Source organism: Myotis davidii, unplaced genomic scaffold (genome assembly GCF_000327345.1).
Source record: "Myotis davidii unplaced genomic scaffold, ASM32734v1 scaffold5322, whole genome shotgun sequence".
Classification (NCBI taxonomy): domain Eukaryota; kingdom Metazoa; phylum Chordata; class Mammalia; order Chiroptera; family Vespertilionidae; genus Myotis; species Myotis davidii.
In genome coordinates, this window is record NW_006293439.1 from 57,672 (window position 1) to 84,438 (window position 26,767).

The 26,767-nt window shown below is 43.2% G+C and overlaps 1 protein-coding gene across 5 annotated transcripts in view; it reads right to left on the bottom strand.

The window, feature by feature from the left end:
- PRPSAP2 (phosphoribosyl pyrophosphate synthetase-associated protein 2) overlaps nucleotides 1–26,767 on the bottom strand; it is a 60,174-nt gene that overhangs the window by 29,759 nt on the left and 3,648 nt on the right. Inside the window, exons 1-8 of one of the 5 annotated variants that reach the window (XM_015566138.1) lie at nucleotides 22,902–22,920; nucleotides 20,711–20,806; nucleotides 20,320–20,470; nucleotides 18,597–18,649; nucleotides 15,792–15,858; nucleotides 11,531–11,703; nucleotides 9,649–9,764; nucleotides 5,216–5,271 (exon numbers count right to left, since the gene is read on the bottom strand). In XM_015566138.1, coding sequence (XP_015421624.1) covers nucleotides 5,216–5,271; nucleotides 9,649–9,764; nucleotides 11,531–11,703; nucleotides 15,792–15,858; nucleotides 18,597–18,649; nucleotides 20,320–20,438 — 584 coding nt within the window. In that variant the 5' untranslated portion in view covers nucleotides 20,439–20,470; nucleotides 20,711–20,806; nucleotides 22,902–22,920. Of the gene's footprint in view, nucleotides 1–5,215; nucleotides 5,272–9,648; nucleotides 9,765–11,530; nucleotides 11,704–15,791; nucleotides 15,859–18,596; nucleotides 18,675–20,319; nucleotides 20,471–20,710; nucleotides 20,807–22,309; nucleotides 22,388–22,901; nucleotides 22,921–26,767 lie in introns of those variants that run through there. The other 4 variants (XM_006767141.2, XM_006767142.2, XM_006767143.2 and 1 more) reach the window with 4 other exon arrangements.

Sequence of the window (26,767 nt, forward strand, 5' to 3'; positions counted from 1 at the left end):
ATTTATTTTATATATTTAAATGCCATTTAACAAAGAAAAATCAACCAAAAAAACCGAGTTCGCGTGTCACCTCTGACATGCATGCCATAGGTTCCCCATCACTGGATTAGACCAAAATCTTACACCTATGGACGAAGACAGTGGGGGAGTGAGGGCGGAGGGGGGCGTGGGAACCGGAGGAGGGGAGCTATGGGGGGAAAAAAGAGGAACAACTGGAATAATCTGAACAATAAAGATTTAATTAAAAAAAACACACATTGCTGCAATTTCTGCTTCCACTAAGATGGAGCAGTCCTTCCACAAAGTACAACTAAAAACCTGGATATACTATTTAATAAAAGGCTAATATGCAAATCGACCGAACAGCAGAATTACTGGTCGTTATGACACTCACTGACCACCAGAGGACAGGCACGCAACGCAGGAGCTGCCCCCTGGTGGTCAGTGCACTCCTACAGGGGGAGCGCTGCTCAGCAGAAGCCTGGCTCATGGCTGGCAAGCACAGCAGCGCTGGTGAGAGCCTCTCCCACCTCCGCAGCAGCACTCAGGATGTCCAATTGCCGACAGGCCTAAACTGTCAGTCAGACATCCCCCAAGGACTCCCAGACTGCGAGAGGGCACAGGCCAAGCTGAGGGAACCCCCTCTCCTGAGTGCATGAACTTCATGCACCGGGCCTCTAGTTATATATATGAAACAAATATAAGACTCCAGTGGTGGAGAGGAGAATGCTGATTGGCTAGGGATCCCAGGACTGGAGAAATGACATGGCAGTGAGTCCTCTGGGCTTTCTTTTTGCATTATCCCAGATTAGCAGCTGGAGAAACAGGCAACCCCAAAATACCAATGGTACAGAGCCCCAAAAGAACCTGCTTTCTCTATCCAAAAGACCAAGAAAGGAGCAGCCTCCCAAGTCAGAAAACTTTAAGACAGTAACTGTCCTACTCCAGACAAACCTGACAGAAAACATGGCAGCTGCATCCCTCCCACATGAGTAAAAACCAAGTGAAGGTCCTACACTTCCTTCCTTGCCATGCTATAATGATGCACCCCAAGCCCCCGACGGGTGGTTTAAGAGAAGGCCACGTAGGAGCTGGGCCTTTCTTCCCTACTCAGAAAAAAAGAATGAGCCCCCACCTGCCAGTGTCAGTGGAGAGTGAACCCTGGACGTCCACCCCAACTTGGCAGGAAGGAGGGGTCTTCCCCCCGCCCCACAAGGTCGTGTCAGAGGAGGCCTAGAGGAGTCGGGACCTTCACTGGCCCAGTGGTAACAAGGCCACTCCCCTCGGGTGTTGATGGAGAACACGTAAAAGATCTATACTCCCACTTCCACCCACTTCTGATGGTTTTGATCTGTTACTATAAAACTACAGTAATCGAAACAGGGTGGTACTGGCACACAGATAACAGAACAGAACTGAGGGTCCAGAAATAAATGCCATAAACATCTACAGCCAATTATTTCTAACATGGTGCCAAGTCATCCAAGGGGGAAAGAAGAGTCTTTTCAACGAACAGTGCGGGACGATGGCACTGGATGATCAGAGGGAAAAGGAAGAGGCTGAAGGCTTACCTCCCTCCACATACAAAACAGCTCTCCAACCCAGTATAAGAGCTAAAACTAAACTATTAAGAGAAAACATAGGGGCAAGACTTAATACCTTGGATTTAGCATTGCCTCCTTAGACATGATACAGAAAAAGCTAAATTAGACTTCATAAAGATTAAAAACTTTTGTACATCAAAGGACATATCAAGAATGGGAAAAGACAACCTACAGAATGGAGTAAAATAATTGGAAACCATATAATCTGAGAAGGGTCTAGTATTTAGAATATATAAAGAAGTTCTACAATTCAACCACAAAAAGACAGACTTAAAAATAAGCGAAGGCTGCTGGCTCAAAGCCCTCCCTGGGACTCAGGGGATGCATACGGGAGCGAGGGGGAGAAGCAGAAGCAGCTGTTTTTCCTTTTTGAGATCACGACACTATCTGATTCCTCTAGACACCTGCCACAACATAATGTCCTTGGCTAATTGGCTTTCCCAGCCGCCGACATGGGCAGCCTTGCCCCCAATCACTGGGTGATATTTGGAGCCCTGTCCATCAAGAGAGTTGGGAGTTGGGATATTTTCTCACCCCAACAGTGAATGAACGGAGTACAGCTTTAGAACATCAGCTTTCTGTTCAGGATCTGGGCTGGACAGGAGCAGCACTAGGCTTGGATATGAGAGTTCTCTGATCACTGGACTTGGATATGAGAGTTCTGTGATCTACCCATGGCAGCTTTCCAGCATCCAGGGCCATTTCAGGATCTTTCTGGACCTCTAGTATTGTAACTTTTTATTGATTTCAGTAAGAAAAGGAGAGGGAGAGACAGAAACATCAATGATGAGAGAGAATCACTGATCGGCTGCCTCCTGACCCTACCTACTGGGGAATGAGCCTGCAACCAGCCCATGTGCCCTGACCAGGAATTGAACAGTGACTCCTGGTTCACAGGTTGACACTCAACCACTGAACCACACCAGCCGGGCATATATTTGTAGACATTTTAATTAAACATTGATTAATTTCAAAATAAAAAAATTAAAAGCAAAGCATTTGAGTAGACATTTGTCCAAAGATATACTAATGGCCACAAGCACATGAAAAGATGCTCAATATCATTAATAACTAGAAATCCAAATCAAAGTCACATGAGAGTCCAGCCAGTGTGGCTAAGTAGTTAGAGCGTCGGCCCATGCAGCAAAGGGTCCCAGTCAAGGGCATGTACCCAGGATGCAGGTTCATTCCTTGGCCCCAGTTGAGTCACATTCGGGAGGCAGCCAATCAATGTCTCTCTGTCTCTGTCTCTCTCTCCCTCCCTCCCTCCCTCCTTCCTTCCCACTCTCTCTAAAAAATCAATGGAAAAAATATCCTCAGGTGAGGATTAACCAAAAACATAAAAACAAACAAAAACCATAATAAGTCCTAGCCGGTTTGATTCAGTGATTAGAGCATCGGCCCTTGGACTGAAGGGTGGAAGGTCCAATTCTAGTCAAGGGCTCTACCTGGGTTGCAGGTCAATCCCGGGCTCTGGTCAGGGCATGTGTGGGAGGCAACCAATCCCTCAGATCAGTATTTCTCTCACTCTGTCTCAGCCCCTCCCTTCCATTCTCTCTAAAATCAATGAGAGAAAATATCCTCTGGTGAGGATTAACAATAGAAAACACAAAACAAAACCACAATGAGATACCATTTCATACCCACTTAGGATGGCTATAATAAAAAATAAAAAACAGAAAATAAGTGTTGGTAATAATGTGGAGAAATTAGAAACCTTGTACATTGCTGTTGAGAATGGAAAAAAGTTTGGTGGTCCCTCAAAAATGTAAATAGAGGTACCATGACCTAGCAATTCCAATCCTAGGCATACATCCACAAGAAATGAAAACATGTGTCAATGTAGAAACTTACAAACAAATGTTCACAGCTACTCCAAACAGCCGAAACGTAGAAACAACCCCAATGTCCATCAACAATGAACAGATCAAGTATAGCCCATCCATACAACGGAGTATTATTCAGCCAGAAAAAGACGTGAAATACCAACACACAGATATCTGGCCCTCGAAAACATTATGCTAAGTGAAAGAAACCAAACACAAAAGGCCATATAATGTGTGCTTCCATTTCTATGAAATTTCCAGAACAAGCAAATCCAGAGACAGAAGCAGGTTACGGCTGCCAGGGCTGGGGCGGGGGGAGTGATTACATGGTGAGTACAGGACATTCTGGAGTGAGGTGGTCATTGCAAAACCTTGTGAATGCACTGGATGCCCATGAACTATATACTTAAAAATGGTTAATTGTATGTTATGTGATTTTTACCTTAATTTTTTAAAAGTCTATACATCTGTCCTGGCTGGCTTGGCTCAGTGGATAGAGCGTCGGCCTGCGGACTGAAAGGTCCCAGGTTCGGTTCCAGTCAAGGGCATGTACCTCGGTTGCGGGCACATCCCCAGTAAAGGGTGTGCAGGAGGCAGCTGATCGATGTTTCTCTCTCATTGATGTTTCTAACTCTCTATCCCTCTCCCCTCTTCTCTGTAAAAAATCAATAAAATATCTTAAAAAAAAGTCTATACATCACAGAAAAATAAATTACTAAATTTTAATTAATTCAGCCTTTGCACAAATGTTTGAAAAGCTGTTTGAAATGTTTATATTCCAAAGTGAGGCAGTTTACTATGGCTTTCTCATGCGAGGCCTGTGATGCAGCTTCTGGAAGGAAGCGTGTGTGGCACAGCCCTGGCTGCACGGGGCAGCTCTAAGAACGCGGCACACCATGCTCGTCACAAGTGCAACCTAAGTCATAGTCTAACTGCCCTTCTTCATCTAAGCGGAAAACCACTGCTCACAACCCTCCTAAGTCAACGGCTCAGTACGTGCAAGTTCTCCATCCTTCAACATTAACAGTCCACGGGGTGAGGAGGGAGGTACCGATGCCCTCCTGCATCCCACAGGACTCAACAATGATCCAGTGAGCAAAGGTATTCACTTGTGGAAAATAAGTTTAAAAGAGATTTTTTAGGAAAAAATATTTTATTCCTTCCTACATTTGATTTTGTTCTTTCCCTCTCCAACAGAGTGGCTTTTCCAGAAAACATTGGTACATGAGACCCTCTTAGCCCAAATACAAGCTTGTGTACTGTATTACTGACTCATCAGTTACTCGGGGCTACATGTGACTCTCAGAACTGCCCCATTTGGATGCCTCAGGGTGTTGTCGTTTTGTAAAATGTCACCTTTTAACACATACCAATAGTGGCCACTGGGCTGGATACAATTCTGTTAATAAATTACTGAGTTCAAGGCGGCAAACAACTACAAAGAATATTTGCTAATATTATAAATGCCAGATGGGAAGATCAACAACAAGCAGCTGCCAGTCTGGGAGTGAGGGCAGTGCTAGGTTGGGATTCCCCAGACCTGGATGACTTTGGTAAAATAAATATGACTGGTGGTCACAGATTGGGGCTGAAAAAGAAAGAAAAACTAATCATCATCACTTAATAAATGATGTCTGCAAACAATCTGTTAAACTGCCAGTCCATGAAATAAAAATAAGGGACACCAGTGAACTACTGGGGTTGAAACCAGAACACTGGGGATCTGATGGAGGGCTGATCCCTGGGTGTGGATGGAGGAGTGCTCAGTCGTGAGCTCCCACCTACCTCTTGGCTGAGGCTGGAGACTTGGCTACAATCACTGCATTCCTGTAATCCGGGATCTGTGACAGAGAGGCCAGGGATTACTGCCATGACTCCATAAGGCTATGCACACCAACACTCAACAGTCAATGGAAAGGAACGGTGCAGCGCTAGCCAGTGTCCTCAGTGGTTAGACCATGAGCTCGAGCATGGAAAGGTCATGGGTTCGATTCCCAGGTCGGGGTACATACCGGAGGCAACCAGTCCATGCGTCTCTCCCACATAGATGTCTCTCTCTCCCTTCCCTCCTTCTACTCTCTCTGAAAAAGCAGTGAAAAAAAATATTCTCAGGTGAGGATTAACAAACAAAAAAGGAACAGTGCATCGGACTCAAAAATGAATTTTGGTCACTTGAAAATTTTCCAAGAAGATACAAGTCCAAAGCAAATTTCTCCTTTGGAAAACGAAGAAACACCTACCTAGCAAAATATTATTTTTCTATTATTTTGTGTGTGTGTGTTTTCTCAGGAAAAAATATTATTAAGAAATAAGCTTCACAGACCTCTCTGAAGAAAAAACTCCGGCTAATTGGAGATTAGCTCACGTCTATGTGCCAGCAAATACTGATAATATGGTATAAAGACATTTTTATAGTCAGTCTCAGGAAGTTGTCATTTCATATTGCCAGGATGATATCCATCCAATCTGAACCCAAGGTACTATATTGTAATTGTCAAGTTCCAAATCAGTGCATCCAAACAAAGGACTATTTACCGTATTTTAGTCATATAGTGAAGAAACCAATTGGTTAAAGACAATCACCCCAGTGCTGTTTTATAAGGACACTAGAGGCCTGATGCACGAAATTCATGCAAGAGTAGGCCTGCCTTCCTTCCCCCGGCTGCCAGCACCAGCTTCCCTGGGGCACCCGGGACCCAGGCTTCCCTCAGCTGCCAGCAGGCACCAGGGACCTGGGCTTCCCTCGCAGCCCCCGCAGTGTCCAGAAGGTTGTCTGGAAGGACGTCACTCTAATTAACATATTACACTTTTATTATTATAGAAGATTAAGAGCCCTTACAAAAATAACTAAAATATCAGTGTGCTCTGGAGTCAATAAAGTTTAACACTTGAAGTGATCTATGCTAGTGAGAACATATTAAAGATATACCTATTATCAACTTCTGAGAGTTTAGAAGGCAGAATTATTTTTAAGCTGAGCAGTAGTTTACTTTATATAAAGAGAGAGGAAGGGACAGGGAGATAGAAACATCAATAATGAGAGAGAATCACTGATTGGCTGGAGATCGAGTCCACAACCCGGGCATGTGCCCTGATGGGGAATCAAACCATGACCTCCTGGTTCATAAGCTAATGCTCAATCACTAAGCCACACCAGCCGGGCTCTTTTGATTTATTTATTTTTACTGGGAAGGGAGAGAGGAAGAGAGAGACAGGGAGGGAGTGGCAGGGGGAGGGAAAGGGGGAGAGAGAAAGAGACAGTGATCAACTGCCTCCCCATGCCACCTACTGGGGATCAAGCCCACAACCTGGACATGTGTCCTGAATGGGAACTGAAGCAGAAACCTTTTGGTGCACAGGATGACACTCAACAACTGAGTCACACTGGCCAGGGCACAGTATTTATTTCTGACTTCATCTTGGCAATATTTTATGTTCTTAAAATTTAATCACTTCATTAAGTTATATACCAGAAATTTCATTCAAATAAATCCCCATAGCTTTTCTCACAATTATGCCAGTTCAATAAATTTTAATGTAAGCGCTTAAAATAATCACTAGCACCTTGTACAATTCTTAGCACATGGGAAGCACTAAGTAATAAATGCTTAGTAAACAAACAAACAACTGATTAATCTGAAGAAGGCTCTATTATAGAATATCCAGCATAACCACATGGATCTTATGTCCTTCAGGAAGGCCTAATTTATCCAACACTGTCAGTGAGTAAGGTAGCAAAAAAATATTTAAATTTAGGCACTTTTCTTATTTTTGCCAGAAATCTTTCTGAACTAGTTTATGTACTTCCTTGTCTTATCAAACATGATCAAATCCAGCCGAGAGGAAATAACCAACAAAACAGTGAATAAAGGACTCATCAATAAAAATAGGTCTATTTTCTCCATAAAAGTTAAAGCAGAAAAACATATTTATAAAGAAAAAACAAGCTGCTATGAAAAAGAACCAAAAAGAAATCCAGGAGGTGGAAGTGATTATGGTCCAAAAAAAACCCAGTCACTGAGCTACAGACACAACTGAATAACAAACCTGGGAGGTCAGGCCACGGAATTTTTCCACAATGAGGGATATAAGAACACAAACTTGAAGAAAAAGAGTTAAGCAATATAGAGACTACACATAACAGTTTCCCAAAGAATTAAAAAAAAAAGGATAAAATATTCAAATTATAAGGAAAAGGATTCCCAAAGAATGAAAGGGACTCATTGAATATCTAGAGAAATCGGTGGAAAAAAGATCCACCCCGGACATACCTGCTGAAATTCCAAAATCACGGCAAGAAAATAAAACACTATTTTATTTTACTTTATTTTTTAAATACATTTTTATTGATTTCAGAGAGGAAGGGAGAGGGAGAGAGAGACAGAAACATCAATGACCAGAGAGAATCATTGATGGGCTGGCTCCTGCACACCCCCTACTAGGGATTGAGCATGCAACCTGGGCATGTGCCCTCACTAAGAATGAACAATGACCTCCTTGGTTCATAGGTCGACACTCAAGCGCTGAGCCACACCGGCCAGGAGAAAACACTATTTTAGATGGAGGAAATTCTGTCCCTTCCCCGCCCCCCAGAAAAAGCCTCCCCCATGATAAGATGCTCAATCATACTAGATACCAGGGGAGTAAAAAATTCAAGGAAGGTTGTTTTGTCCATTAAACTAGCAAAATTAAGGCCCAGGGAAACAGGTACTATCATAGCACTGCTACTGGAAGTATAAATTAATACAGCCTCTTCATATAATTGCAATTTTTATAATATCTATTAAATACTAAGTTTTCAGAAAATTGTAATTTTTGCAGTATCTACTTAAAAAATTTTAAATGTAGACTAGTGGCCTGGTACATGAATTCATGCTCACTGAAAGAAAATTAATTAGAAGAAATATTTTAATATCACTATTCGCCTTTTCTCTATAATAGAAGTGTCAACCAAATTCACAATCGACGAGGAAAGATGGAAACACAAACACGCATGCGATTGGTACCAATGAGAGCTTTATATGTATCGCACATGCGCAAGTCAACTTACCTTTCTATAGATATAGAATAAACTTGCTTAATTAGACCTGCTTTCTGATTTAGCTAACCTTTTTCCAGCCCAGGGACGCACCCCAACTCCAGCCAGGTCTGCGGTGCCATTTCTCTGTGCACATCACGGCAGCTCTTCCATTGAGCGTCTGCCCCCTGGTGGCCAATGCCAATGCGTGTCATAGTCATTACCTGGACGGAGGGAAGGACACTTAGCATATTAGCCTTTTATATAGATAGAATGTGTTAACAGTGGCACAGTAAGTCTTTTTCAGTAGTCAAAATGGATGAACTGTGTGTGTCCTGGCCAGGGTAGCTCACTTGCTTGGGCATCCTCCCATGCACTGAAAAGTTGCTAGTTTGATTCCTGTCAGGGCACATGCCCAGGTTGCAGGCTTGATCAATGTTTCACTCTCACATCAATATTTCTTTCTCTTTTTCTCTCTGTCCCTCTCTCCCCCCATCCCTTTCTCTCTCTGTAAAATCAATAAACTATTCTTAAAAAAAAAAAAAAAAGATAAACTGTGACACAATACGGCTGGATCTTAATAATGTAACATCAAGTGAAAAATTCCCAAAAGATTACACAGTTTGATTCTTTTTGATAAAGTTTTAAAATATACTTTTTGTGTTTTAAATAACAAATACTGTATATATCTCTATATATGGATGAGATAAAGCTATATAAAAAGGAAATTGGGAGAAAGATGAATCAAGATTCAGGATGATGGTTTCCTCAGTGGGGGAGGCACAGAGAAGGACTCATGAGATGATTCTAAGTTGTTATGATGATTTTAATTTACTTGCTGGGTGGTAGTGTCATGGATGGTGACTACTGTAACTAGACAGAGAGAGAAGGTAGAAAGATGGATACATAAAAGAGGGCCTGGACCACACGTGGACAATGATGAGACTGAGTTATCATAATCATGTGTAGTCCAATCCTAGGTAGCTGAGGTCCAAAAGAAGAAAAAGCAATCTTAAGAACTTAGCAAAAGAAATATGTTAAAGATTAAGAATTTTAAAGCATGGTGAGTTACATTTCTAAAGTAAATAGTACTTTAAGCAGAATATATCAAGTTTTAATCCTTTATGGACAACCCAAGGACATGGAAATGTCTTTCAACTTTAAAAAGAACATTAAAATAAAATAGTTTGAGCTAGCTTACCTCTTCTTGAATATACTGTAATAAGAAGGGAGAAGCTCTTAAATTATCAACAGGAATATTGAAGAAGCCCTGAATTTCCTTTTGGTGTAAATCCATAGTAATAAGATGAGTCAGACCTTTGAAAATAAAGCAGACACAAGCACATAACTAGTTTATGTGTTGAACTGTACTGTATGAAATTAGTACTATATAAAATAAGTTGCACTGTATGAAATAAGTACAATATAAAATAGGATACTATATGTGATAAATTATGATTAAAAAATGCTCTCATCAAAACAAATTCAGCATCTTTATATCAGATATTTTAGTATGAGATTGGGAGATAACAGGATAAATAAAAACTGGTCTGTCCCTGGTTTCTGGCACCCAACTCCTAACCCCTTGTGAGTTGCTAAGTGAAAAGAGCTAGGAGCCTCTGTTGTTCTAATGAGGTGACTCGGGGTGAGCCCTGGATGGCTCCTGGATGGGGCGCTGGTCACGGGAAAGACCAGCCAGGATTAGAAACTGGGGATTTTCAGCCCCGCCCCCACCTCTCCAGAGAGGGAAGAGGAGTTACAAGTGGAGTTAATGGTTGATTGTGCCTATGGGGAAGCTCCATGAAATCCCAATAGCACAGGTAGCGGAGACTTTCCAAGTTGGTGAACAGGTGGAGGCGCTGGGCAGTGTGGCAAACCCTGAGGGCATCGAAGCTCCATGCCCCTGAGTCCCACATACCATGCCCTACACACCTTTCCCATCTGTATGGTCATCTGTATCCTTAACTTTTTATAATAAGCTGGTAAACAGTACGTAAACTGCTTTCTTAAATTCCCTGAGCTGCTCTAAGAAATTAATGGAATCTGAGAAGAGGATGGGGGAAACCTCAGTTTTATAGCCAATTGGTGTGAAGCACAGGTAACAACCTCAACTAGCAACTGGCATCTGCAAGGGGTGGGCCAGTTTTGTGAGGCTGAGCCCTTAATCTGTGGGATCAGACAGTATCTCCAGGTAGATAATGTCAGAATTTAGTTAAATTGTGGGGCTCCTAGCTGATGTCATGGAGAATTGCTAGGTTTAGGGGAAAAGTACACAGTTAGTGACCAAAAGTGTCAGAAGTGAAGTGTTTGCTCCGTGTGAGCAGTAAAGGAGTCACACAGGAGGAAGAGAATTAGAGAACTGGGTTTTTCCCTACTCAAGAGGGAAAGACTGTACATTTTTTTTTATTTCAGAGAGGAAGGGAGAGGGAGAGAGAGATAGAAACATCAATGATAAGAGAGAATCATCGATCGGCTGCCTCCTGAACGCCCCCTATTGGGAACGAGCCAGCAACCTGGGCATGTGCCCTGACTGGGAAATGAACCTTCACTTTCTGGTTCTTGGTCGACACGCAACCACTGAGCCACCGCAGCAGAGTTCAATATAATTTTTAAACAAAGAATTTAGGAAAAAATAAATTGTTCTCGTTACCTTTGTGTTTTGGGGACTTGGAAACAGCAAAGAATTCTCTGTACTGTTTTCTCATCAATTAGTTAACTTCCAAAGTTATATCAGCCCTGGCCAGTGTAGCTAGTGGCTGGGCACTGTCTCGTGCACTGAAAGGTTGCTGGTTCGACTCCCTGTGGAGGCATAAGCCTGGGTAGCAGGCTGGGTTCCCGGGAGGGGACAGTGACTGATGTTTCTCACATCTATGTGTGTGTTTTTCTCTCTCTCCCTCTCCCTTCTCTAACAAAACAAAACAAAAATCATAAAAAAAACTTTAAAAATAAATGAAATTAAAACTGTATCACTTTTTTTACTCTGTTTAGCATTCCAATATAGTCTTAAAAATGCTTTACAATTTCTAAGGTAAAAATAAAACTCTCAGGATCCCAATTAATTATCAAATATCTGCCATTCTTACCAGCTTTACACATCATTGAAGCCAGCAATTTGGAAACAATGGAGCCTCTTTTTCTCATCTTGCACTGCTTGCTGTAAGGGAAGTAGGGGATCACACCAATAATGCTTTTGGCACAAGAGGTCTTACACGCATATACCATGATCAGGAGCTCCATGATGGTGGTGTTCACATCCCTGTAACCCAAAAGACAGATCCCAGCAAGGAACGTAAGACAGAGGAAAATATCTTCCTGTCCAAACAAAGTACTAGCAATGTGCTCTCCATGCCACTACCAAGGCTTAAGGCTCAAGGGAGATAGAAATAAACCAATAACTCCTCTCTCCTCCCCCAGCTCCCCCCACATCCCCTCTCAGCCAATGATCCTACTTCCTTTTTCACTGAGAAAAGAGCTGCCAGGGGCTCCCACCACCATGTGCATTTATACCCAAGAAGTCCGCCTGCCTTCAGCCATCAGTGAGAGACGAATTTTCCACACCACATTTACTCTAAAATCAGCCCTCCAAGTTACAATAATCCCCACCCTCTCTTGCCTACACCAGCAATTCTCTCTCTTCTGCCTCCGTCATCAATTTGTTACACTCACAAGCTCATACCATCAGCCTGTCCTGTAAACAGTATTATTTCTTCCATTAAAAACAAGGACTCATGACCACGTTCCCCTCTACCCCGTTCCTTGCTCCCCTGTGCATTAGGTCTCAAGAGTTGTGGACACTCGCTATCTCATTCATCTACTCTCATTCTCTCCCAAACATATTCTAATCCAAGTCATCAATGACCCCCACGTGGCTAGTAAATCACCACGTCAATGCTCAGTCCTTCTCTCACCGGACCCACCAGCAGCATCACACAGCTGCTTCCCCCTCTCCCTGCTTCTCTGGACTCACTTGGCTTCTAGGACTCCCTGTTCTCCTCCTACACTACTTGGTTTCTTTTGCTGATTTCTCTTCTCCTTAACTTCTGACCCTCATGCTCATTCATTTGTCCTCTTCTCCTACTCTCCCCTCATCCTTTGGGCTTTTCATCCAATTTCACAGCTTTGTAAATACTGAAGACTCTCAAATGTACAGACCCAGTCCAAGCTTCTCAACTCCAACTGCTACTTGACGATTCCACTTGAATGTCTGTTAAGACATCTCAAAACTTAACATACCCCAAACTAAGCTGCTCTTTGCCCCCAAAGCCTGCTTCATCATAAAACCCTTTGCGAACGCAATTGATGGCAACATTATTCCTCTAGTTTACACAGGACAAAAGCCTCAGTGGCATCAACAGCTCCCCTATCCAGAAAGCACCCCACCACTCCACTGCTGCACTGGGCCTTGCCACGCTCCCTCCTCAGCGGGGACTCTGACAGCCGGCTACACAGGTCTCCTAACCCCACAGTCCCTCTGCAGTCCATTCCCCACAAATCCATCTAGACATGACAGAGTCAGATCATGCACCACTCTGCTCAACACCCAGAAAGGCTTCCAATTGTGCCCACGTCCCTATAATGGCTCCCTGGCCCCTTCATGATGTGCTCCTCACCCATTTCTCTGCTGTGCACTCCTACTCCATGCCCCTCTCAGGCTGGCCGCACTCCACACCTTGTCAATGCTGATTCCCACTGACGGCCTTCACCTTCTAAGTGCACCCGGCTCTCCTCCCCAGCTAGCCACCTAATTAACTTCCTCACCTTCTTCCAGTTCTTGCCAAATGTCAATTTTTAAAAATATATTTTTATTGATTTCAGAGAGGAAGGGGAAGGAAGAGAGACAGAAACATCAATGATGAGAGAGAATCATCAATCGCTGCCTCCTCTACACCCCACTGGGGATCGGGCCTGAAACCCAGACATGTGCCCTGACTGCAAATCAAAGCATGATCTCCTAGTTCATAGGGCAATGCTCAACCACTGAGCCACACTGGCTGGGCAAATGTCAATTTTTAATAAGGCCTACCCTGCAAGCCCTTTCTATGCCCTCACCACCATGACTCCCAATTCCGTGCCATGCTATTTTGGTGTTTTTCCCCATAGCACTCATCGTCTTCTGACAAAATAAATAATCTACTTACTTATTATGTAACTTGCAAGTCGTAGAATATACAGGGTGAGGCAAAAGTAGGTCTACAGTTGTGTGTACATGAAACAAAGTTTATCCACTAATGACTGTATCATTTTCCACAGGAACAACTGTGAACCTACTTTTGCCTCACCCTGTATACTCCATGAGAATGAGGATCTTTACCTGTTTTAGTCTTAACGCATCTCACCTGTAACAGTGACTAGTAGCATCTTCAATAAATATTTGTTAAAAAGAAACGAGTAGAAACATATCCTTTGGGCGAGCAGGTGTTCTGCTAATATCTAACAACAAGCCTGACATCTGCAGTTAAGTGGACTTTTAGAAGAGTGTTCTACGTGAAAGGGTAAGAGTAGAGAAATCAACAGTGAGTGTAAAGTTACAGCGAGGTTCCCAAACTATGCTCCCAGGAGCACCATTTTTCTGTGAGCTGGTACAAAGCTTTCCATCACTAAACTTAAATAATGAACTTGTTTGAAAAGTTAACACACAAAATTTTCTTAATTTAAAAACGTTCTAGTCTGTATTAAAATAAAGGATAAGCTGTATCTGACAATACAAATCTCAATGTTAACTATTTCACAGGACTTTATAAAGACCATGATGTCCAGCTTTCTGCAACCTGGGCAAGAGTAAAAAGAGCTGAATTAATACAAGCCTACCGCACAGTTCAGAACAATGCAAAATGAGACAGAGAGAAAATGAAGGAGATGGCTGTGGCTAGAGGACCAAGAAACTGATAAAAGGCAGGAAGAGAATAAGTGTTAAAAATAAGTAAAAGAAAATAAACAGGACTTGAATTCGAGAATTACAGGAGTCACCCTTGTGAAGCCCCGAATTCTAAGTCCAATTTAGCCCTCAGTGCCTCTTGGGAAACATAGCCAATCTCTGTGCATTTATACAAGTCAACTCACACTTGTCTCTGGGTAGATGAAAGTACTGAAAACAGCCAGGAGCCAGAGCAACAGAAACTGTTCTGTGCTCTCATTTCCCCACCCGCTGCTGGAGGGTGAGGAGGTTCTATTATCCTTCAGAGCCTCTACTCTAGGGCTGGAGAACCTTTTTCTGCCCAGGGCCATTTGGATATTTATAACATCATTTGCTTAATATAAATGTATGTTGCTATGAACAAAACTCCTAGATTTATTGAATTTTGAGTCCCACCTGCAGGTGCCTTGGCAGGGCCAGACCAAATGATTTTACGGGTCTTATATGGCCCGAGGGACAGACAGTCCCCACCCCTGCTCTACTCCACTGCAGTAGCCCCACGGCCCCCATTCTCAGTGTCTCTTTCTGTGGTTTGTTACCCTCAGTCAACCATGGTAGGAAAATACTAAATGGAAAATTCCAGGAATAAACAATTTATGAGTTTTAAATTGTGTGCCATTTTGCGTAGCTATCCAGCTCCATCCCACCTGGGACATTAATTATCCCATATGCTGCATATGACATCTGCCTGGTAGTCACTCAGTAAGCTGTCTTGGTTATCAAATCAGTTACCAGAGACAGAGAGAGATAACACATTACCATAACTTTTATTATAGTACTAGAGGCCTGGTGCATGAAATTTGTGCACTCGGAGGGCGAGGGGGTCCCTCAGTCCAGCCTGCGCCCTCTCCCAGTCTGGGAGCCTCGGGGGATGTCCGACTGCTGCAGAGGTGGGAGAGGCTCCTGCCACCACCACTGTACTCGCCAGCCGTGAGCCTGGCTTCTGGCTGAGCAATGCTCCCCCTGTGGAAGCTCACTGCCCACCAGGGGGCAGCTCCTGCATTGAGCATCTGCCCTCTGGTAGTCAATGTGCATCACAGTAACCATTCTGCTGTTCGGTCAATTTGCATATTAGCCTTTTATTATATAGGATGATTATAATTGCTCTATTGTATTATTGTTGTTAATATCTTACTGTACCTAATTTATAAACTAAACTTTATCATAGATATGTATGTATGCATAGGAAGAACAGAGTATATATAGGACTCAGTTTTAGGCATCCACTGGGGGTCTTGGAATGTACCCCCTGGATAACTGTAGGACTACTGTACTTGGTTACACATAAAGGCAGCAGTTAAGTCAGAAAAAAAAGTGGAGTAAAATACCAGTTTTAAAATTATCTTAATTTTTCCTGTCTAACCAACTCTTATTCTGAACATTCACGCCCAAACAGAAAACAACAATGCTTCTGTTGGGGTAGTACTTACTTTGAAACAGTTTGAATGATGAAAACATCTTTTCCCCTCACGGACTCTTGAATTTGTACTCTTGTTTCTGGAAGAAAAGGAAATAAAGAGGGAGGGATGAAGAAGATATACAATTTATGTTTTTGAAAATACACAAAAAATTTCAACATTTTCCAATGTTACAAAATATGGAAATTAAAACTGTTATAAAAGAGATTAGTTTTAGATGCTACAAAACCATAATAAGTATACTGCCATTAGCTACACTTTTTAAACATAATTACATTTCTGACTTGAAACCAGTAAACCTACCCTCCCACTTCCTGTATTATAAGCAGAAAGCGCTGTACCACTCTGAGCACAGTATCTTTATAGGAAACTAGAGGCCCAGTGCAATAAATTCGTGCACTCGGATGGGGGTTCCCTCAGCCCGGCCTGTGCCCTCTCGCAGTCTGGGAGCCTGCGGGGGATGTCCGACTGATGGCTGAATCCACAAGGAGCAGGCCTAAGCCATCAGTCAGACATCCTTAGGGCTGCTGCAGAGGTGGGAGAGGTTCCCGCCACCACCACTGCGCTCGCCAGCCGTGAGCCCAGCTTCTGGATGAGCGGCTCTCCCACTGTGGGAGTGCACTGACCACCAGGGGCCAGCGCATGGGTTGAGCGTCTGCCCCCTGGTGGTCCATGCACGTCATAGGAATCGGTTGTTCTGCTGTTCGGTCGATTTGCATATTAGCCTTTTATTATATAGGATTATATACTCATTCACTTAACCACAACAAGGAAGAACTTACTAGGAACAAAATGTTATAATAATAACAATAAATAAGGTCCAATACTCTACTTTCAAAAAATTTGTGATCAGCCAGAAGAAAACAATTAGACAAACCCAGAACAGAACAAAACAGCCTCTTCAAAAAGTCGATGTCATAGGAAGAAAAAAGAAAAGGTGAGGAATTGATGCAGACTAGAAGAAACTAAAGAGATATTAAAAACACAGTGCTTAAACCATGAATCCCAGTTTGAAAAATAAAACAAAACACAGCTATAAAAGGCTCTTTAGGTCAAGTAGGGAATCTTGAAAATAGACTAGACTTTAGATGACTAGAGATAAAGTCCTTACTCTTCGCAGATGCATGCCCAAGTACTGAGGTTAAGTGTCTTGATGTCTGCAACTTACTTCTACACATTCACATTCACACAGCAAAATGTGAAATGTGAATCTAGGTGGTAGAATCTAGGTGCTATTCTTTCAAATTTTTTATATGTCTGAACATTTTCATTTAAAATGTTGGCAAAAAACAGAATATACTTTAAAAGGGAGCGTGGTACCATTGGAAAAAATGAGCTTTAGAGCCAGAGAGACCTGGAACCAAATACTGCCCCTGATACTTCTGAGCCTTCCTACCTAACATCATCCCTGAACTCAGTTCTTCAAAACCTAGTAATAGGAAGGAGTCCATAAATGCTATTCCCACCTGCCTTCCCAACAAACACCAAGTATTCTCTCTCCCCTCTTTTGTGAAGCTGGAGGGTGGGCCAACCTCCTCCTGAGTCTTCCACCACTAGCTCTCCCCTGGACCCTCCTTCCAAACTAGACAAAGGACATTCTTCCCTTTAGCAGCATTATCTTCTCCAAATTTTCCCTGCATATTTTCTTCACTTACATTTTTTACCTATTGAAGCCACATGAGGCAACTTGGAAGAGTGGAAAGAGGAGGCAGTAATGGAGAAATAAATGGGGAAGAGAAAATTTGTGCCTTTTCATCAACGTCTGTTTTAAGATCCATAATATGTAAATATTTGACCAAATACTACAGTGGAAAAGAAGAGGGAACTAATATTTACTGAGTACCTGCTCTATGCAAAGAACTGTGTTCGGCAAACAATTATCCCATTTAGTCCTCAAACACGCCTAATCACTTGCAGTTTAGAAAAGTTATATAAATTGCCAAGGATAAGCTGTCTGACTCTCAAGCCCATGCAAGCTGCCCATCGCCCCTGCTAGAATACAGAAAATAGATGCTTTTTACAACTTGAGATGTTTATGCAATAGCATAAATCAATTAGCAAAAAGCATTTCTTTTTGTTGTTATTATTAATCCTCACACAAGGATATTTTTCCACTGATTTTTAGAGCAAGTGGAAGGGTGGGAGAGAGAGAGAAAAAGAGAGAGAGAGAGGGAGAGGGCTGGGGGGGTGGAGATAGAGAGAGGGAAACATCAATATGAGAGAGACACATCGATTGGTTGCCTCCTGCACGCATCCCCACCAGGGTGAGAACTGAACCTGCATCACAGGTACATGCCCTTGACCAGGGCATTGAATCTTTGACCCTTTGGTGTGCGGGCCGATGCTCTAAACACTGAGCCACAACGGCCAGGGCAGCAAAAAGCATTCCTTAACAAGATTTCATGAAGTCTAACTGATGACAGCTTATGTGGAGGTAAAGTATAACAACCAATTAGTATGTGGCCACACAGGATTTACTCATCCTGCCTAAGGTGACATTTATTTAACCAACAACTGAAATAATGTTTCCATTCACTTGACCAGTCAGTTCACATATCTATGCAGTTTTTATTAAAATGAGATCTAAGAAGTGGCATTCAGGCCCTCAGATGTGACTTGCTCCAGGGTTCTACATCTAGTTGTTGGTGTTAGTAGGGGCTAAAACACCACTCTCGCCCACCTTGCCTACATGACTTCCTGCTCATGGAACTAACTGGACACTAAGTCTAATTGTTATAATATTGGAGGATGAAGGACTGAGGCAGTATGTCATATTCTGTAAAAAAGGCAATGTTACACATGTCAAAGATAGCTCACCTCGGTTAGGTTCCTGGTAAACCTGCACTTTGCCCATTTCCACCCCCAGCCGCCTAGAGAAGAGAAAGGGAGGAAAAGCTGAAAAGGTAATAGAATAGACTCAACATCTTTACTATCTAAGGATGATTCGTAAATTAATAAAAATAAAACAGAGGTATTCTCATTATAAAATTTAAAGTTAATATTTATACTGTCACTCCCATTACCTAACCCCTCACCCTCCACCCCATGCCTACCCAGGTGACGTAGTCTTTTCTGCCTGCCTCCCTGACCATTTCCTCGTGCTCTCTACACTCCCCAAATTCCCGAGATACACCAACTCCTGCTGCTCACTACTGGGCTCTGAATCTGCTGCTCCTCTGCCTGCTGGGCTCTGCCCCAGACCTTCACCCAGTGACTCATTCAGGTTCTCAATTCACATATCATCCCCTCCATTTACAAGGCACCTGAGCACCCAAGCAAAAGCAGAACAGCCTGTCCCATCACTCCTTTCACTGTTTTTTTTTTCATAGCATTTATCACCACCTAAAATTATCGTGTTTATTTTGCTGATTTGCTTCTTGTCTGGAACCCTACTAAATGTAGGGAAGGATTTTGACTGGCTGTTCAGTTAAGCCCCAATATCAATACCTAAAATAACTAAAATTATGTTAAACTATAATCTATAAACTATTTTTGTACAGTATCCACTTCACTGTTCTTTATATTCAAACTAGAGGCCTGTTGCAGGAAGATTCCTGCAAGAATAGGGCTTCCTGAGGCTGGAGTGAAGCAGAGAAGACTGCCTTTCTCCCTCCCATCTCCGCTGCCTCGTTCCCTCCCGTCTCTGCTGCCTCACTCCCTCCCGTGTCCGCTGCCTCAGCTCCGTTCCCTTCTCCACCGCTTTGCTCCCTTCTGCAGCGCTTGGCTTCCTGCTATGCTCTGTGCCTGTGTATGTAAATTAACCGCCATCTTTGTTGGGTTAATTTGCATATCGCTCTGATTGGTTGGTGGGCATAGCGGAGGGACAGCCAATTTGCATGTTTCTCTTTTATTAGTGTAGATATATAGACTACTGGCCCGGTGCACGAAATTCTGCACTAAGGGGAGGTCCCTCAGCCTGGCTTGCACCCTCTCGCAGTCTGGGACCCCTCAGGGTATGTCCGCCTGCCAGCATAGGCCCAGTCCCCGTGGGGATTGGGCCTGAGCCGGCAGTTGGACACCCCTCTCCCAGTCTGGGACCCCTCGCTCCTTACTGCCTTGCCTGCTCCTTACCGCTCAGCTCGCTTCTCCTTCCTTAGCGCTGCCATGGATGCAGGAGAGACTCCTGCCACTGCTGCTGCGCTCACCAGCCATGAGCCTGGCTTCTGGCTGAGCAGCGTTCCCCCTGTGAGAGTGCACTGACCACCAGGGGGTAGCTCCTGCATTGAGCATCTGCCTCCTGGTGGTCAGTGTGCATCATAGCGACTGGTCATTCTAGTCATTCCACCTTAACGATCACTTACGCTTTTATTATATAGATATTCTATATGAAGCCCTAACTATCCCTGGTGCCCACAAGGCACTCAATCAATGTCTGCTGAATGAATGTACAGGGTGTTATGATAGTTTATAAAAAGGTTAGCCCTAATATATACAGACGACATGCAGATTATCTGCTATCAAGTTTAACAATCAGTGCTAATCTGATTATCAAATGAAAACATCACATAATACAAATTTTAATGGTATGATTATAACTCACTCAGCAATTTTCTTTGAAAGCTCCATACATGATGAGTTAGAATTTGCTGAAAACAGCACCAGGCCTCCTTTGGTTATGTTCATCTTGGTTTCTAATTCAGCTGGCGCCACACAAAACATCAAAACCTTCTTCGTTTTCCAATTCTCAGAGCCTAAAAAGATATAAAATATATCAACTGCCATATGACATTAAACACACCTGAATGGATTTTCTTAATAACAAAATGACTTCAGCTGAAGAAAATTAGTTTTCATCATAATGGAGTCTTTTGTTAAATATTTATGGACAAATAAAAAGACCATTTAGATTTTAGGGTTCTAGATTTATGAAAATATGTTACCACATGGTTGAATTAGTTTTCATGACCACTGGGAATAAATGATAAACTTACAAGAAAGGTGGAGCTGAAGAGCTCAGTGTTTTACTGTTTGCTGCTTAAAGTCAATTATGGACAACCTCCTTTTATTCTCTGACAACAAAATTCCTCCTGGATTAACACATAGAAAAATGGCAGAGCCATTAGCAAGGACATGGACTGATTGATCCTTAAACAATAAGTAAGTGACATCTATGCCTACCTAGCTTTTCCTGTATTATCTGCTTACCCTAAAACCTCCCCCGGCCTTGCAGCTGCCTCTCAGATGCCTACGTCAGGTCTAAAACTGACCCTGTTATCTGCATTTTCCTCTAGCACAGTGGTTCTCAACCTTCTAGCCCTTTAAATACAGTTCCTCATGTTGTGACCCAACCATAAAATGATTTTCGTTGCTACTTCATAACTGTAATGTTGCTACTGTTATGAATCGTAAATATCTGATATGCAGGATGGTCTTAGGCGACCCCTGTGAAAGGTCGTTCGACCGCCAAAGGGGTCGCGACCCACAGGTTGAGAACCACTGCTCTAGCAAAACACAAGGTTGACCATATAACAACTTTGCAGGGAAGTGACCTTGCAAATGACAGGCAACATGCCCAAACAGAAGGTCATGGAGCTGAGGTTCTAACCCATTGCCATTAGAGTTCCCTTCTACCTTCATTCTGGGCTGAGTACATGCAACACTCTAGTAGGCCATGGGGGATGGGGACACCTTCCCAGCATGCCCACTGCAGTCTGCAATTGTTTGTTTACTTGGGATGGCTCTGGGAAAGCTGGTGGAGATTATGAAAGGGCTGAAGCCACACAGATCTTATGCTTAAACTTTAATTACACAAGTAATATACAAACACATTCTCCTTGTAAAAAAACACACAGAAATAGCCCTAGCCTGTTGCTCCGTGGTTAGAGCATTGGCCAGCGGACCAAAGAGTAAAGGGTTTGATTCTGGTTAAAGGCATGTACCTCCATTGCCCAACCCTGGTAGGGGCGGTACGGGAGGCCACCAATCGATGTGTTTCTCTAATGTCGGAAGTTTCCCTCTCTCTCCCACTCCCTTTAGAAATCAATGGAAAAAATATCCTCTGGTGAGGATTAAAAATATAAATACAAACAGAAATATGACAGTGAAGGCTACAGTCACCAGCCCCAATCCCAGGTTCCTTCCCACCCGCCTCCCCAGTTCTTCTTAGTGTGGTATGGACACCATCAGGCCTTTTTCACACATTCACAAACGTGACCCCCATAAAATATATGTGTAAAAAATACATTTCTAACATAAAAAGGCATTGTACAAACCTACCTATAATTTGCTTTTACATTAAACAATAAAATTTGACAATCCAGGTTAGAAAATAGTCTTTTAAGTGCTGCTAGTATTCTATGGTGCAGATATGCCAAATTTTGCTGGTTACCATCCTGAACAGGCCTCCTTGTTACCCATGCGCATGCCTTTGCAGTAACTGCAAGCAGGGAACCACACAGTAATGGGCTAGTGCAAATGATAGTCCCACACACACTGCCCTCTTAAGGGACTCCAAATGGGAAAATATGGGGCATTACAATGAATTCACCTAAAGCCTACAGATTACAAAAAGAAACATATGCACAAGTGACCAAAGCCCTGAAGAGACCAAGGTGGACCACCGGTGTCTGCCATGGAAAACAGCTTTGGGCTCTCGGGTTCTTGCTTCTAAGATGACCAAGAAAAGAATGAACAATGGTTATGCCAAAAATGGCCATAGCCTTGTGCAGCTTACTCATTGCACCAACTGCACCTGATGCGTGCCCAAGGGCAAGGCCATTAAGAAGTTTGTCATTCAGCCGGGCAGCCATGGCTCGACCTATGAACCAAGAGGTCGCAATTTGATTCCTGGTTGGGGAGGATGTGAGCTCCATCCCAAGTAGGGGGTGTTAGCCAATTAATGATTCCCTTTCATCACTGATTTTTCTATCTCTCTCTTCCTCTCCCTTCCTCTCTGAAATCAATAAAAATATATTCTTTTAAAAAAAGGGAAGAAAATAGCTGTGAAGCAGGATCAGCAAACCACAGGCCATATCAGGTCCCTCCAAAAATTATTTCTGTAAAAAAACTGTAACAGAATACAGCCACACTCGTTGTTTACAAATTGTCTATGGATACAATGGTAGCATTGAATATAGGCTAAAATATTTATTATCTGGCCCTCTACAGTAAAAGTTTGCTTACCCTTGCTTAATGGCATAGTGTAGGGCAGAGTGGCTGTAATAAAGGAAAGAAAGAAATATTTAATGACCAACAGTCAAGAGTTGGAAGAGATCTTGGGTATGTTCTAATACCACCTCTCAACCAATATATGTCTGTTCTGTGTTTAGGAACAGAGGGTACAGGTCTGGAAAAGGAAACTACAACAAATTCATTCTCCTGTAGGTGTAAATACAGGCTTTGGGGTCAAATGTATGTTTGCATCTTGGCTACTACTTCCCCTTAACTCACAGTGCTTTGCATAAGTGACTTAGCCTTTTTTAGCCTCAGTTCCCTCATCCACACAACTGTGAATACTGACCTTACTGGATACCTGTAAAACTAATTCCTGTACAGCACTTACACAGTGCCCCGCACATACGATATGCTTGGTAAATGGAAGCTACCTATGAATCAACTTACAATATTTTGGTTACCTACAAACCAAGTACAGTAATAGGCATGACGTGGCCATCTTTTTACATTCCCCCAACCTTCAAATATGAAGCTTCTTAAAGTATAACCGCATTTTTAAGAGGACTTGGAACACTTAGAACAAAAGTATCTGAGCGACAGGAAGAGATCTTAGAGGTGGTTCAGCCCAATTACAGGACTCCTGCCAAAGAGCCACACACAGATGCTTGAACAGCCCCTAGAACCGATGCCCACATACTGAGCAGGCCGTCCATTCCCAATTTTTCCTTTCAGCACACCAAGCTTCCCCTCTGCAGCCCCCGCACTGGTCCTTGTCCTTGAAAATTGACAGGAAGCATCACATTTCTTCGCCACAGGACAGTCCACACCATCTCTCAGGATGGCTCTCTTCTCTGGGTATTCCCTTCTCCAAAGTATTTCCTCACCCGAGCCTTGCCTTATCTGTGATAGTTTAAATGCCCTTCATCACTCTGACTGTGGTCTCTGAGGCTGCAGTCTTCAGATACGAAGTTTCCATATCAAAACCTAACCTAATCCACCCTCAAAATGGCACAGGCAGGGAGTCCAACTGGAAATGGTGACCAATAGTCATTTTCTGTGACTATTCATTTCATCTGTTCAAAAATAAGGGCTGAAGCTAGAAATTCAAGTACTGCTCTGTACCAAGCTTCTAAAAACAGGGGTTTTTTCAAATTTTCCTTAAAAACATGACAATCACCAGAATGAGGCTAGCAAAAGGTTCACTAAATTGGCAAATTGGCAAATTGGCTTTAGTATGAAAGGGAGAGGAAAGAAACACTCCCAGACTTCCGGTTAAGATGGCAACATAGGAAAACTCTGTGCTTGCCTCCTCCCACAACTACATCAGAATTACAAATGAATTATAGAACCATCACTGAGAGCCACCTGGAGATGAACTGAACGGAATTCCTGTAACTGAGGACAGACAGAAGCTACGTTGAGATGGTAGAAGTGGGGGGGGAGATACAGAATGGGCAGGTCCCAAACCCACAATGCGGCGATTAAGAATTCAGAGGGCGCCCTAGCCGGCTTGGCTCAGTGGATAGAGCGTCAGCCTGCGGACCGATAGGTCCCAGGTTCGATTCCGGCCAAGGGCACATGCCTGGGTTGCAGGATCAATCCCCAGTAGGGGGTGTGCAGGAGGCAGCCAATCAATAATTCTCTCTCATCATTGGTGTTTCTATCTCTCCTTCTCCCTTCCTCTCTAAAATCAATAAAGAAATATATTTAAAAAAAAAAAAAAAGAATTCAGAGGGCTGCCCAGCTGGTGTGCTTAGAGGTTGAGAGTTGACCTATGAACCAAGAGGTCATGGCTCGAATCCCAATCAGGGCACATGTCAAGGTTGCAGGCTTGATCCCCAGGAGGGGTCATGCAGGAGACAGCCAATCAATGACTCTCTCTCATCATTGATGTTTCTGTCTCTCCTTTTCTCTTCCTCTCTGAAATCAATAAAAAATATACTTAAAAACAAATAATAATTCAGAGGGCTATGTTGGCTGTGAAGGTGGCCCCCTTAGGACCAAGGGTCCCAGACCCACACTGGGCTCCCCAAACTGGGCATCAGTGCTGATAAGAGGAGTTGCCAGAACATCTGGCTGTAAAAACTAGTGTGGGGATTGCATCTGAGAAAGACAAAGGGCTGCTAGAGACCAAGGCATTTTTGTTGCTATTAATCCTCACTGGTGTGTATTTTTCCATTGATTTTTATAAAGAGTAGAAGTGAGGGGGAGAGACATCTATGTGAGAGAGACACACCGACTGTTTGCCTCCCGTAAGCGCCTGACCAGGAACTGGCTGGGGATAGAGCCTTGAACTGAAGTATGTGCCCTTGCCCAGAATCAAACCCACAACCTTTCAGTCTGTGGGCTGACACTCTAACCATTGAGCCAAACTGGCTAGGGCAAAATACTTCTCTTAAAGGGAGTGCACAGACTCACTCATGCACAAACCCACTCTAAGCTTCAGTGCAAGGGCAGTAGCTTGAAAAGTTCCAGGGACATGGGAGCAACTAAATTCACTAACTTCAAGGCAGGGGCTGGAGGGGCAGCTCTCAGCTGGGATGAAAGTGCTGGCAGGCACCATTGTTCCTTTCTGGAATTCTCCAACAGAGCCAGCAGGTGCAGGCTGTCGATTAACCAGGCTAACACCGTTCCCCCACCCCTAGTGATTCCACGAGACCCAAGCAGACCCAAATCACCAGCCCAGCCCAACCTCTCCCATAGCTCCTCCACAAAAGCGGCCTGCCTCAGCTCCCGCTGTAGACTTTCCCAAAATCATTGAAAGATCCACAAACCCCAAACAAGCAGCAACCAAACTTGGCGTGCCTTCCAGCACTTGCTTATGCAGCCCTAAGGCCAGCAATACTCATATCTGAAAAAATAGACTTTAAAATGAAGGCCATCACAAGAGACAACAAAGGTCACTGCATAATACTAAAGGGATCGATCCAATGAGAGGATATAACACTGGTAAACATATATGCACCCAACATAGGAGCAACTAAATATATTTTTTAAGAAGACAGAAATCATATCAAGCATCTTCTCAGATCACAGTGCAATGAAATTAGAAATCAACTACAGTAAAAACACCCCAAAACATTCAAACACATGGAGGCTAAATAGCATGTTATTAAACAACTAGAGGCCCGGTGCACAGAATTCGTGCACGGGGCGGGGGGGGGGATGGTCCCTCAGCCAGACCTGCGCCCTCTCGCAGTCTGGGAGCACGAGGGGAATGTCCAACTGCTGGCTTAGGCCCACTCTTTAGTGCTGCCGCGGTGATGGGAGAGTCTCCTGCCACTGCCACTGCACTCACCAGCCATGAGCCCGGATTCTGGCTGAGCGGCGCTCCCCCTGTGGGAGTGCACTGACTAACAGGGGGCAGCTCCTGCATTGACAGTCTGCCCCTGTTGGTCAGTGCGCATCATAGTGACCATCTGTTCCACTGTTTGGTCGATTTGCATATTCGCCTTTTATTATATAGGATGAATGGGTTGCCAATGAGATCAAGAAAGAAATCAAAAACTTCTGGGAAACAAATGAAAATGAACACAAAACAACCCAAAATCTCTGGGAAACAGCAAAAGCAGCCCTGAGAGGGAAGGTCATAGCCTACAGGCATACCTCAAAAAAAAACAACAAGAAAAATCAATAATAAACTATTTAACCCTACAACTTCAAGAACTTGAAAGAGAACAAGAAGAGCCAAGATTAGGTAGAAGGAAGGAAATAATAAAGATTAGAACAGAAATAAATAACATAGAGACTAAAAATACAATACCAAAAAAATCAATGAAACCAAGACGTGGTTCTTTGAAAGGATAAACAAAATTGATAAACTGTTAGCCAAACTCATCAAGAAACAAAGAGAGAGGACCCAAATAAATAAATTC